The sequence below is a fragment of the Lepisosteus platostomus genome, chromosome 15 (genome assembly GCF_059453375.1).
Source record: "Lepisosteus platostomus isolate fLepPlt1 chromosome 15, fLepPlt1.hap1, whole genome shotgun sequence".
In the NCBI taxonomy this organism is placed as follows: domain Eukaryota; kingdom Metazoa; phylum Chordata; class Actinopteri; order Semionotiformes; family Lepisosteidae; genus Lepisosteus; species Lepisosteus platostomus.
In genome coordinates this window covers 15,085,123-15,097,952 of record NC_142625.1, presented here as the reverse complement: position 1 = coordinate 15,097,952, position 12,830 = coordinate 15,085,123, and the positions used below count along the sequence as shown (strand labels likewise).

Below are 12,830 nucleotides of genomic sequence, written 5' to 3'. Positions count from 1 at the left end.
CACAAGGCAGGACCACACCCTGTACAGGACACCAGTCCATCACAGGGCACAAGGCAGGACCACACCCTAGACAGGACACCAGTCCATCACAGGGCACAAGGCAGGACCACACCCTGGACAGGACACCAGTCCGTCACAGGACACAAGGCAGGACCACACCCTGGACAGGACACCAGTCCATCACAGGGCACAAGGCAGGACCACACCCTGGACAGGGCACCAGTCCACCAAGGAACCCAGCCAGATTGCCTCTGGAGATGCGGACACAAGGACAATATGACAGCTCCACACAAAAGATCTCCCAGGCCTGAGTAGCCAGTCCAGGCCCAGACCCTTAGAGCCAAGAGCTGCAGAGCTGTGAGGCAGCACTGTTCACCTGGATGCCACCATTCCACTCTACAGACACAGTTGTTCTGTAGATGTAGGATACAGTTAAAAGAAAATTGTTTTCAGTGGTAAAAAGGCAGGTTGTCTTTGTTGTTTTGCAGTGGTTAGAAGCTTAATGAGCTTCTGCTCATTAAAGAAATCTCTTTTTCCAGATTGTATGTGGAGTCTTTTCCATCTCTCTGTAGGTGTAAAAATGTGCCAGCCTGATCACATTTCCTGGCATCAGAGCAATGTGCAATTACTGAAATTCGAGTCGCAGGGGTTCAGATGGCACAGAGCCGTTCCACAGCAGCAACAAAACAAAAAAACTACTGTTTGGAACTTGCAGCCTGGCAAAATGAGTAGTGCCCTCATTGAACACAAAAACTGCCGAATCACGTTGTCAACAGCAATGCATAGCAAAAAAGATACAGCCGCTTGAAAAAATTGATTTAACATATTCAGTTGACTCTGCAAATCAGTACATGAGACTGTGGGTTTGCAATTTAAACTCAGAAGTGATTGTGATTACTGCCTCTTTACTGACTGGCTATTTTGAATGCATGCATAATCATTTGAATAGATAGCTAATCTGTCTCTCGGAAGCAGCAGCGATCCTCAGACGTTCTTGTACTATATATGGGGATAAAATGGGCTGTTGCTCCCAGAACTAAATCAGACAGCTTCTCCTTTATGAAAAAAAAATTGTAGACCAGCTACTGCCTGCTTAAAAGAAAGCATCCTTCTATCCATTTTCTAATCTAATCCTGGCAAGCAGTGAGCACAAGGCAGGGTACATCTTAGACAGGACTCCAGTATTTCACAGGGTGCAGATGGACCAGGGCCAATTTTCCCAGAAGCCAGTTAACCTACCAGCATGGTAGGGCACAGACAGACCACCATGTGTTTGGATTGTGGGAGGGAGACTGGTGCTCCTGGTCAAAACCTGCACAGAAATGGGGAGAACATACAAACTCAATGCCGTTAGAACCCTAGGCCCAGAATGGAGCCCAGAGCCTCAGTGCTGTGAGGCAGCACAACTATCCACTGCCGCCTCTAAAAGAAAGCTGTGTTCATGTGTTTATTTCTGAAGTAAACTGGATGGTCTTGGTTTGTAAACAGCAGGCCTGCCACAGGTTAGCAAAGTGCTAGAATACAACAGATATAAACCTGCTCTATCTGCTTCTCTTGCGTGCTGAAGTTACAACTGGAAGTTGTAACTTAGCAGGAGAAAGCAGTAGCCGTGTTGTTGAAGCAAAAATTCCAAGAGCAGACAAATGACAAGCGACTTCCTTCTATCTGTAACCATAGTCTTTCATGTTTTCTTACCCAGCTTAATAAATAATCAAAAATTGATTTAAAAAATGACCATTTGCTTCTGAACTCTCAGTGAAGTTTGCAATCATATTGATGATTTAGGGCGAGTTCTAATGGTCAGACCCGTATCTGGTCTTTGTGAACATACTGTAACATGCTTGGCATTTCTCAGCCAGAATTCCTCTGTGTGCTGTTCTGACGTCTGGTTCGCCTTTCTGCTGTGGATTCTCTTGAAGTATTGGCCCTGAGTGCCTTCCACTCTCGGATTGTTTACAGAAAAAAGGTTTTCTGAAGTATTGACTTGACATTCAAAAAATGCAAGTGAAAATCTTTGGGAACCAGTAGGTCTGGGGTCACTGTGTCACTGGGAAAGAAGAGCTGCCAACTCTCCATTTTACTGGAAAACATTCCAGGAAGTTTGTGACGGTTCAACTTCTGTAGAAGCCGTGTGGTTAATTCTTTTCAATTTTATTCAACTGTAGGTGTTTCCAGCCTTCAGCTAATGCTGCTTACTGTTGTATATTACATATTTTAAAAAGCATTTTAAAGAGTTGGCTAAAGTGGTTACTGAGTAATGCACTTCGTAAATAATGACTTAAAGGCTCTCTCCCGGACATGGAGAGTGAGGTTCCTTCTTAATCTTTAATTTCGTAATGATTTTATGTGCAGAAGCAAGCTGATTTATTTCTCAATGATGTGGATCAAAAATATTGTTTCTGTCAGAGCACCATTATAGACGTTTAAATGACTGCAGTATTGATAGCTGCCTCGCCTGATTGTCCTTCCTCTTGAAGGCATTTTCTGCTGAAAGTGGTTGAACAGTGATCAAAGACGGATGTCGGCTCAGGCAATCTCTGCCTAGACAAGTAAGCTACTGTTCTATTTCACATTCTTGATAGCCACTTTCCTGCCTTGAACATGGAGATAAACCGATTGGGATGTTTTATATTTGCTTTTATATTATTTTAAATACTGTATGGTGGATGAGCAGAAGGTAAAATTATTATTTTTGTCCTTCTTTCATAATGATTAGCATAATATGACTTCTTAACAGCAGTGGCAAACAAATAATGGTGACAGTGTGGAAATAAACACAGATTCTACATTAAACCACCTGATACTAAGTGTGTCTTCATACGTCTTGTCATCTGGGAGGCCTAAATGTACTGTAGATGTTTTCTTAGCTGAGCTGAAAGAGGAATTTAGCAGATCTACTCCCTGCTGTGGGCCTGTTTTTTCTGTTCATTAGAATTCTTTCCTTGAAAGCAAACAGCAGCGTAGTCTTATATTTGTGTCTCAGTCTTCGCACTGATGTATGACCTAGTTTAAATAGTTGGAAATTTTTATTTTAATGAACATCAAATGTGGGCTCAGTGGATTCTTGCTCGAGAAGTATCAGGTTATTGATCTTTTCTTTGTGTGGGTGAAAAAGAAATACTGTCTCCTATCACAATTACTTTAATCCATTCTGCAATGGGGAATTGAAGGATATTGCATTGAATAGTTTATTATAAGTGATGTATATACTTAATGGGCGGCATGGTGACTGGATAGCATTTCTGCCTTGCAGTGCTGGGGCCCTTTGTTAAGTTCCACACCTGGAGTGCTGTCTGTGTGGAGTCTGTATGTTCTCCCTGGGGTGGTATGGGTCTCCTCCTACAGTCCAAAAACCAAAATGGTTTCTGGGAAAACTGCCCTGTGATGGACTGGCGTCCTGTTCAGGGTGTGACCTGTGTTGCTCCTGTTGCTTGCTGGGATAGGCTCTGGCTCCCCCACAACACTGAATTGGAAGAAGTGTTTAGAAAATGGTGGGCTGGACAGATACTTAACATTGGCATTAGAAGTGTGAGGCATTTTTTTAAATTCTGCTTAAGTTTTCAGCTTTATACAAGTAAACATGTTAACTTAGATCTTCGTTATATGATCAATGGCTCCGATCTCCTTGTATTCTTGTTGTTGTTTACTTCAGGGATAGCCCTGCTTCTCAAGACTCTTGTGTGTTTTGGAACTTCAGGTAAAAAAGTCCATTAAAGATTGAACTGACATACACTGAATGTTCCAAACCAAGTTTATCAGAGCTTTTTTTTTTAATCTGTTACCTTCATCTTGGGCTTTTAGGGACTTTTTACCTGTTAACTTGATGTTAAAAGAACAGTACCTTCTGTTAGTGAACAAGTTTCTTCCATCCATCCATTTTCAAACTGCTTGATCCAATACAGGCTCCTTTGTTGGCTAACGTGGTTAGAAAATGGATGGCAAGCAACAGGCGCAAGGCAGGATACACCCTGGACAGGACGCCAGTCCATCTCAGGGCTCACAGACAGACATACATGCACATACTCATACCTAGGGTCAATTTTTTTTCAGAAGCTAAGTAACATACCAGTATGTCTTTGGACAGTGGGAGGAAACTGGAACCCCTAGAAGAAACCCATGTGAACACAGAGAGCACCCTAGGTCTAAAATTGAACCCTGCACCCCAGCTCTGTGAGGTAATGCTAACACTGCGCTCTGCACAAGTTCTGGTATTTTGCAAAACAGATCAGTAGCTGTTTCAATACATATAATAATACCATAAGTTTAGGCTTTCAGATGGAACTTGAAATGAATAAATTGCTATGTGTGGTGTAATATTGCAGTGCATATTTTTAAGTTTTCAGTGGGTCTTTTCTGTGTATATAAGTGTAGAATGCATGGCCCTGACACTTAGTCATCTCTTGTCAGCTTTTAAGCTTATGAAAAGCTTCTTCTTTCCTGCCTCCTCCCCCTGAAAAAAGAAATCTGTGCTGAGTTACATTAGTGTTATTTGTATATTGTCAAGTGGTGAGAAATGTTTTACATTTACAAGTAGTTTGGCAGAAGCATGATGAGCCATTTTTTCCAGAAAATTACAATGGCATTCGCACATTGGTAAGTACTTCTTAGAGTGCTTTGAAAATGGCTGAAGTAGTTAAGTGATGCACTTACAGATGCCTGGTAATCTCTTCAGGAAATGGAATTTGAGTTTCCTTCTCATTCTGAAATCTCTGCTCATTTTTTTTTGCAATAGTAGCTGTTCTGTTTCTTTATATCATGGCAGTGTCTCCACATATTGCACATCTGTGTACATGTTAAAGAAGCAGTTGCAGCAAAGCTTCATATATGTGTGTAAGTGCTTTCAAAGAATGGGCAAAATTGTAAATTGGGGAAAAAGTCCGACATACAGTCAGGGCATATTGGATCTGAGTCCTGAGATGCCTGAGCAGCCCGTTGGTACAGTGGGTTCGCTAATAGCGGTTCTGTCTAGGCGATCCAAGTTCAGTACCCGGTTCGGCACAAGTTTTTAGCCTCATCAGACCCCAGCTACAGACTGTTTGAGCCTCTACCATCTGGAAAGCGGTACCGGAGCATTCGGGCCCGGACTGCCAGACTCAGAGACAGTTTTTACCCCTGGACTATCAAACTATTCATCTCCCAGCCTCTCTCACCTAAGATCTGAACCCTTACAGTGACTTCTCTTTATTAAAACTCAAACACACATTGAAATCTACCTCTTATTTCAAGAAGTTCACTCCCCGTAATTTTCTTAATCCTTTATTTCATTCTGTTGAGGTATGATTTTGCACAACTGGTGTTGTTTTGCACATTGCCTGTTGTCTCTGTCTTTCTTTTCTTATACAATTGTATTGTTGTTGTTTTTTTGCACTGCTTACTGTCTGAGAGCTAGCTAAAGAGCGTTTCGTTATACCATATACCGGTGTATGAGTATAATGACAATAAACTTGTACTTGAACTACTGTGTGCTTCGTGCTTGAGTCTGAGAGAAGTGGACTAGAGACTGCTGCACCTGCTCCACCAGTCTCTGTACCTGACCTTGATCCTCAGAATGAAACTGAGGCATGTGGCTTCTCTCCCAAGGCTGTTGAAGGGGGGGGGGGGGACTGTGAAATGGACTGTAGCCACGAGAACAGATCGAGCACAATAGTTTTCCCTCTTCCTGTTGCTCCTGCTGAGCCACTCATGACAATTCACCAGTGTCTGTCCAGGGTTGACAGCGTGCTTGCTGTCTTCCCCCCCCCCATTTAGAATGGCAGCCCATTGTTTTAAATAGGACACATGGGTTAATGGTGAAGGATTAACCATTCCAATGACCTCATTTCACAGTTTTCAGGGTCTGTGCTATGGGTTTTGGTAAAGCTGTCATGCATCTTTCAACAAAGCAAAACCCAAGCCTGTGTGTATGCGGAGCACACAGGACAAACTGCTGGTGCTGCCATGTGAGAGGAATTATCTTATTGCCTGCCCATCTCTTCACTAATTTATGAGGTCAGCAGAAGGTGGTTAGTGTCACGGTTATCCCTTTGGTTCATCGTATCTGTATCGTTTCATTTGGTAGTTTTTGTGTTTTTGCCAGTTTTCAGTTTTGGTTCTAGTCTGCGACAGTTATAGCAGTTCTGCCCACCACTTTAAATCAAGTTAGTACCCACATTGTGTACCTGCTAGTTTTTCTAACTGAAATTGGTTAAGCTGGTAAAAGAAAAAAAAACACATTTTGGAGAAAGTTAACCCCATTTTCTTTCGCTGCAGTACTAAGGTCTTTTTTTTTTTGCTCACGGTGCTCTTAATGGATGTATTTATTGTGCTTTCAGAGGAAATGTGTCCATTTAGCCATTCAGAGCTACAGCTTTTTAGAAGACATTCCTAAGGGCTTAGATGGGAAATCCATACATGTCTGTTTAATGCATCGCAAGGGCAGGGTGTTGTTCTGCACTCTACCGCTCTCTCCTCCTGCTCCCCACTAGGTGTTATGAGAGTGGCTGTGATGGAGAGATGATGGAGGTGGAGTCAGCATATTCGGATTTCATCAGCTGCGACCGCACGGGCCGCAGGAACGCCGTTCCCGACATCGGAGGGGAAGGAGCCAAAGTGGGAACAGGCGAGCTCACCAAAGACATGGCTCAGATGGACCTGAAAGCTCCAGGTGAGTGTGCAGGGCGTTCAGGAAGCTGGCCCTGCAGGTACCTGCTTTCATTTACACGCCCCGGTGCCCCCCAAAAACGCAATAGGTTGTAGGTCTTCGCAGCTGGAGGCAGGGTTGAGAAACGGGTTGTCAAGCATACAGACACAAGGGGGAGGAGGGGAGAAGGTGGCCACCATGCAGGCAGGGCGCGGAGCAAGTAATGAGCTGGGCGTAGTACTCCGATCACCCAGAGTTTTATCCCATCACTCAACAATTTCAGAATGTGGACTGTCGGATTTCAAGAAGCGATTATATCCGAAAATGTATAATGCACCAAATTTCGATCATGATGGAAGGGCAGTATTTTCAGGTCGTATTTTATGATGCATACCCCAGTAGTGGTCAGTGTTAGTGGCTCACATCACTTGAAAATCATAGGGCTTTCATTTTTATCTGAAGCTGTGCTTTTCTGGTGTCTCTATCAAATTTGATAGCGTGTCAATTTTTAAAAATATTGTCTCCTTTTTGCAACCACTTGAAGGAATCTTGCATTGCTCGAAACTTTGAGGATCGGACGCGTTGCTTTTTTAAATGAATAATGAATTGTATAACCCGGCCGGAAAACTGCTTTATCTCTTGCGGTGAAAAAGAAAAATCTGCTTCCTCACTCTTTTCCGATGTGTGTGGGTTACAGCTCATTCTGGTCTGTGACAGATGACTTGATGAAAACCTACTTCAGCGTAACGTGGCCATTCTTGTATTTTTAAAACAAGCCGATCTTTGTTTAAAGCAAAGTGGAATTCCCATGGCAACCAGTTCTGTGTGGTCATTTGTTTGATTTCGCACTTTGGAGGGGAAAATGTTCAAAGTTCTCCTTCTTTCCGAGTCTGTTTTGAACAAGCTAGCTACGGTGTTGAAACTTTGTTCATTTAACGATTATTTTGCTGGAAAGTATTTGAAGCATTTATCTGTAAGACAGAGTAAAAAAAGGTGGAACTCCTTTATGCTACTTTAAACTGCTTTAAGGGTGTCCTGTAATTCACAGACGTAGATCATCCAGGAAAACTGATTATGATTCTGAGGATTGCTCATAGCCTTGTCTCACCTCTTCAGAATCATCCCATCATTCAAAATCAGGCCAGACTAGTGTTGTGCTTATGGGGCTGTGTTTTAAGGGTTACTTTTTACTTGTTTATTAAAGGTAGCATGAAAGACATTGTATTGTATTGCATTAGTTTATTGGGGCTAAAGCAGTGTCTTTGGTTCTTTTTGTCTATTGCATTTTGTGTATGCTTCTTTTATTCTTGAAGTTATGCTATGGAGCAGGATTTAATTAAACTCTATAGAAAGAGACCCAGAATAATTGGTTCAGAGTCAGTTTAAACAGTCGGGCCACTGTTGGAATGCTGTTTTGTATTGGGGTTTTTTTTTTTGCTTTATAATTCTGCAACTATAATCTAAACATCCAGTTTAAACTTTTTACCTTGGAAAAAATACATAATTTTTCTCTCTTGCTTTGTCTTGAAGCCATCCGTATCACCAGTTTGTCTGAAACTGTTGTAGAAATAAATGCTCAGCCGTGTCAAATTGTCGTCCAATTTCAGCATTAATGACTGAGTGCAATGATTGTGTTTTGCAGAAGAGGAAGGCACGATAGCATCGCAGAGCTCCCAAGGGGAGGTGGCTGGGAGTCAGGAAGGACAAGAGAAAGAGGGACCTTCTTAAATGAACTTAGACTGCCAGGAACAGGCCTCCAGTCAACAGACCCACTAACACTATCAGACTCCCTCTGGAGAGAGACTCGGACAGAATCCTTTCGTAGATCCACTGTGTCCTGTGGGAGTACCATGGAAAACAAGAATATCCCATTTCATAAAACCTCAGAATAAATTCCTGATGTTGGATTCTTGGGAACAATACAGAATTTAAAAAAAAACAAGTTTGTTCTTGGGTGTATCCTCTAATTTGTGACAGAGCCTTTCTTTTGGTTTTCTTTGTGATTCCACTCTTTGGAATGGATTTTGTACGCTGCAATGATTCCCACTGGATAGGAAATTCCAAAGAGTAGCAATCCTTTTCTCATCCAAAAAAAGGAACAGAAAAGACAACACACATCTTCTACAAGTTTTGGAAAGAAAGATGTTTCTGATTTAAACCTACCTAGACCTAAATGGTCAAGCCCCAGATTACCAAAAGGAGTCCTAATTTTGTATATACAATTTATATATACATTTATGTTTTTTGTTTCTTTTCTGAAAGCCATTTTCTGTTTCTGTTTCATATCTGACCTACCTTTAATATCACAAATATTGTATTTCGTTGACTATGAAACATGCCTATACTTTAGGAGATAGTATTTATTTTAGAACGCTTTCTGAGATATGTTTGTAATAGAGTTTTGAAAACAAAATAAATCAAAAGTACAGTATACATATTTTTACCTGACAGTCTCTTAACAATAATTTGGCATTTTTTCTTGCAATGCAAAAGGTTTGTTTTTAATTTTTAGTTGCTGTCCAGAATATAAAAAGTTAAATATACATATTAAATAAATCGGTGGATTTATTATTTCAGCTTTTTTGCTATGAAAAGCCCATTGACACTGTCTTTCATTAAGAGGTGGTGTTAATTGTGGTAGTTATTTTAACCTTTGAGGCTGGAAGAACAATATGAAAACACAGAAACTAATTGTCTTGCACTTGGAATTTTACAGTGATATTAGCTTATGCTCACTTGGGTCAACAACAAAAAAATAGTTTCATCTCCTAGACTGAGTAAAATGATGCAATAATGTCTGACTGCCTTTTAACCAGTAATTGGTTTGGTTATGCTTCTGGAAGTGGTTTCTCCTGTGTAATACAGTCAGCTGTTGCCATAGCTGCATTTTTATACTTTTTCTTCCCGTAAACCTGCTAATAATGAAACGTCTTATTCCAGTAAGTCTCATAGAAGCTCAGAAAGTTCAACGGGAGCCTCGTTCTTTTGGGTTTTTAAAATAGAGCTGTTCTTTCCTTTGCTTTGGGCTGCAATTTATGGTTGGTTGTTAAAACAACTTATTGGAAATAACTCGCTGAGTATTACAGATTATTGCTGTAGTGCACAAGAGAGACATGCAATGGAAGATCTTGAAGCTGGGGGACTATCCTCTTATGTAAGTAGTACCTGTTATGTGGCCGAGTTCGTTAAAAAAAAACCTCTAGCAGGTAGTTTAGGTCTTGATGAGCCTCAAACCTAAAAAGTTGGGCTCGTTTGTTAGCCCACTTTCTCTGTCTCACAGTGCAGAGTTATTGTGCTGCAGAAGTGAGGATAGGTTGTCGGTAGAAAAGACTTAATAGGAGACTCCCAGTTGGGGAAGAGAAGGGGGCAGTGGGTTCAATTCTGTACTTGCTTACCCGAATGGGGTTTGTGTGTTCTCTCTGTATTCGGGCGAGTTTCCTCTGGGCGCTCCGGTTTCCTCCCTCAGTCCCGAGACTTGCAGGTAGGTTCACTGGCGTCTGGGCAAACGGGCCCCGGTGTGAGTCGTGTGCGTGTTTGGGCGGTGGACTGGCGTCGGACAAAGAGGTCGGGAAACGGACGGACGGAAGGTTGCCCGTTCAAACCCCCGCTGACTCACCGTGCGTCGCCCTCGGCGCGCTGCTGAGCCTCCTTGTCCTCCGACTTGATGAAACGCCAAGACCAGAGCCCTGGGGTGACTCGGCAGACACAGCTGTGGAAGGAGCCCTTCACCACATGGAGTTGCAAGTCTCATTCTTTTACTGCACAGCTGTGTCCTATGTGCAAACAAAAGGAGACAGACAACGACTGGAACTTGTTGACCTTCCCGGACCAGAACAGTGTGTTGCAGCGCATATACAGAAGAGATGAGCGGCTCTCTGCCTGCTGTATCGCAATAACTGGTGCCGTCTTGTGAGTAGATAGATCGCAGCGCAACACATTTTACTTAAGTCTCTGTCGAGACATCACAGGTAGATGCCAGCTATCTGAGGTTTGAGTCCTGCAGCTGTTTCACCAGGTAAACTGCTGGAAATCCCCTTACTGTTGTCTGACTTTGTTCTTTTTTGTTTGGCTGCTTAATCCCAAGTTTTTTCAGAACAGCTGTCACACAAAAATGCTAAGTAAAAAACAATTATCGCCAAACATACTCCTCTAGACTCCCTGTGCAGCTTTCTGATGTCCGACTTTTTGATCTTCAGATTCGTCTTTTCGCATACCCCAAGCTTCTCTCCCTGTCTGTGTGTCTCATGGAGAGCAAGCTGGGGTCTGCGAAAAGACGAATTCCTAATGCAAGAAATTGTATATGGCCAATAAAGTGATCTTATATCTTATACTAAATGATTTTAATTTCATAAAGAAAACCGGAAAGAAAAAAAGGGCTCATTTGAGGTAGCAATTCAATTATTGAATAGTGTTTAATGGCTTTTAGTTTTTATATTGTTTTTGTGTTTGCCAAAATATAATCTATTTTTGTATTTCCGCAGCCAAAGGCCTTTAATTTACCAAATTAAACGCCTAATAGGCGAACATGATGGCCCTATGATAAGGATATTTGAGCAGGCATGTTGTAACACTGAGCAGGACTTTTTTCCACTTAAGTGGCTCAAGTACTCCCCCTATTGACTGGACACCTCACTTGCACCTTATTCAGCGCAAGTAGTCCGTGAGGTGTGTTACACAAAGCTACATGACGCTGCCGTTTCCTCCATATTCTCAATTGAAAAAGAGAAACGTGTGTTGAATAAAATCAGCATCTGTAATCTGCTTTTTTTCCCCCTCGGCGCAAGCAGGGGAGGGGGTAGAAATGCTCTAAACCGTATTTCAGATTTTAGTTGGTTAGAGCTGAGAAAAAATAGAATTATGTCGGGAAACTGTAACATACTTTAACAAAAATGAACCTGTTTTGCTTTTCAGTGGTTTGCGAGTCCACTTCTGACTCATAACAGATTTAGGTTTGTGTATATCAAAAAGAGGAGTGTGCCAATAATGACTGAATACTGACTGAGACCAGCTAGTGCAATTAATGAACTGTTTCACAAGATGGAATGTACAGTATAGTATTTGCAGTGTGCAGCACCCCGGAGGATTTGTGTTAATTTGAAAAAAAAAAATACTGTAAATTAATAGTGCATTGCAGCAGATTGTAAGGGTACAACAGGACTAAAGGAATTGCTCCACTCATTGACAAAGGAGAAGCAGAGATTTGTGCCATATTGCCCTACAGCTCACCACCGGCAGCTCACTGAAGCTCAGCAGGTGTGAGCCTGGTAAGTACCTGGATGGGAGACCTCTTGGGGAAAAACTAAAGTTGCTGCTGGAAGAGGTGTTTGTGGGGACAGCAGGGGGTGCTCACCCTGTGGTCTATGTGGGTCCTAATGCCCCAGTATAGTGACTCTGTCGTTTGGAAGAGATGTAAAACCAAGGTCCTGACTCTCTGTGCTCATTAAATATCCCAGGGCGTTTCTTGAAAAGAGTAGGGGTATTACCCTGCCGTCCTGGCCAAATTTCCCATTTCAATCATGACTATAATCCCCAACTATGAACTGGGTTCATTTCTCTGTTCTCCCCACTGATAGCTGGTGTGTAGTGAGTGTACTGGTGCACTATGGCTGTCGTCGCATCATCCAGGTGGGGCTGCACACTGGTGGTGGTGGAGGGATCCCCATTACCTGTAAAGCGCTTTGAGTGGAGTGTCCAGAATAGCTCTGTATAAGTGTAAGCCATTATTATTATTATAATTATTGCAATTTATACCCCTCTGTGATATGAAAGCATCTTTTTTGACTTTTCATTTGCCTATTCATGGGATAGATGTGTTCAGTTCTTCAAACATAAAATCTTCAAGCTATAATCCCGTATTCTCTACCGATTGCATATCGAACCTGTCTATACCTTTGTTTCAGACTGTGCAATTTCAAAAGGTGGTGCACTTTAATGCACAATCACATAGGAGAGCGAGCCTTTAGGGAATTTTGTAATTGTGTATAACAAGACTCTCATAGGCATTCTGTTCAGCAGGAAGCAATGGAGAACCATGTCTGCCTCTTCAGTTTCATCAGGTATGTTGACATACCTGATGGTTTTATCCTAATCTGTGGGAAACGAAAATTTCCCTTTCCACATGCATTCCTGATTTTATGATGAGCCTGCAATGCATTTGCTGCATTATAAGAATTTGCTGGTCTGTACCTTACTCTTAATACTACACCCTTTG

At 42.0% G+C, this 12,830-nt stretch overlaps 1 protein-coding gene across 3 annotated transcripts in view; it reads left to right on the top strand.

Moving 5' to 3' along the window:
- pkig (protein kinase (cAMP-dependent, catalytic) inhibitor gamma) overlaps positions 1-9,052 on the top strand; it is a 38,925-nt gene extending 29,873 nt beyond the window's left edge. For all 3 annotated transcript variants that reach the window (XM_088607990.1, XM_088607993.1, XM_088607991.1), the window contains exons 2-3: positions 6,465-6,643; positions 8,262-9,052. In XM_088607990.1, coding sequence (XP_088464116.1) covers positions 6,493-6,643; positions 8,262-8,347 — 237 coding nt within the window. In that variant the 5' untranslated portion in view covers positions 6,465-6,492 and the 3' untranslated portion in view covers positions 8,348-9,052. The remainder of the gene's footprint in view (positions 1-6,464; positions 6,644-8,261) is intronic.
- Positions 9,053-12,830: the final 3,778 nt, after the last annotated feature.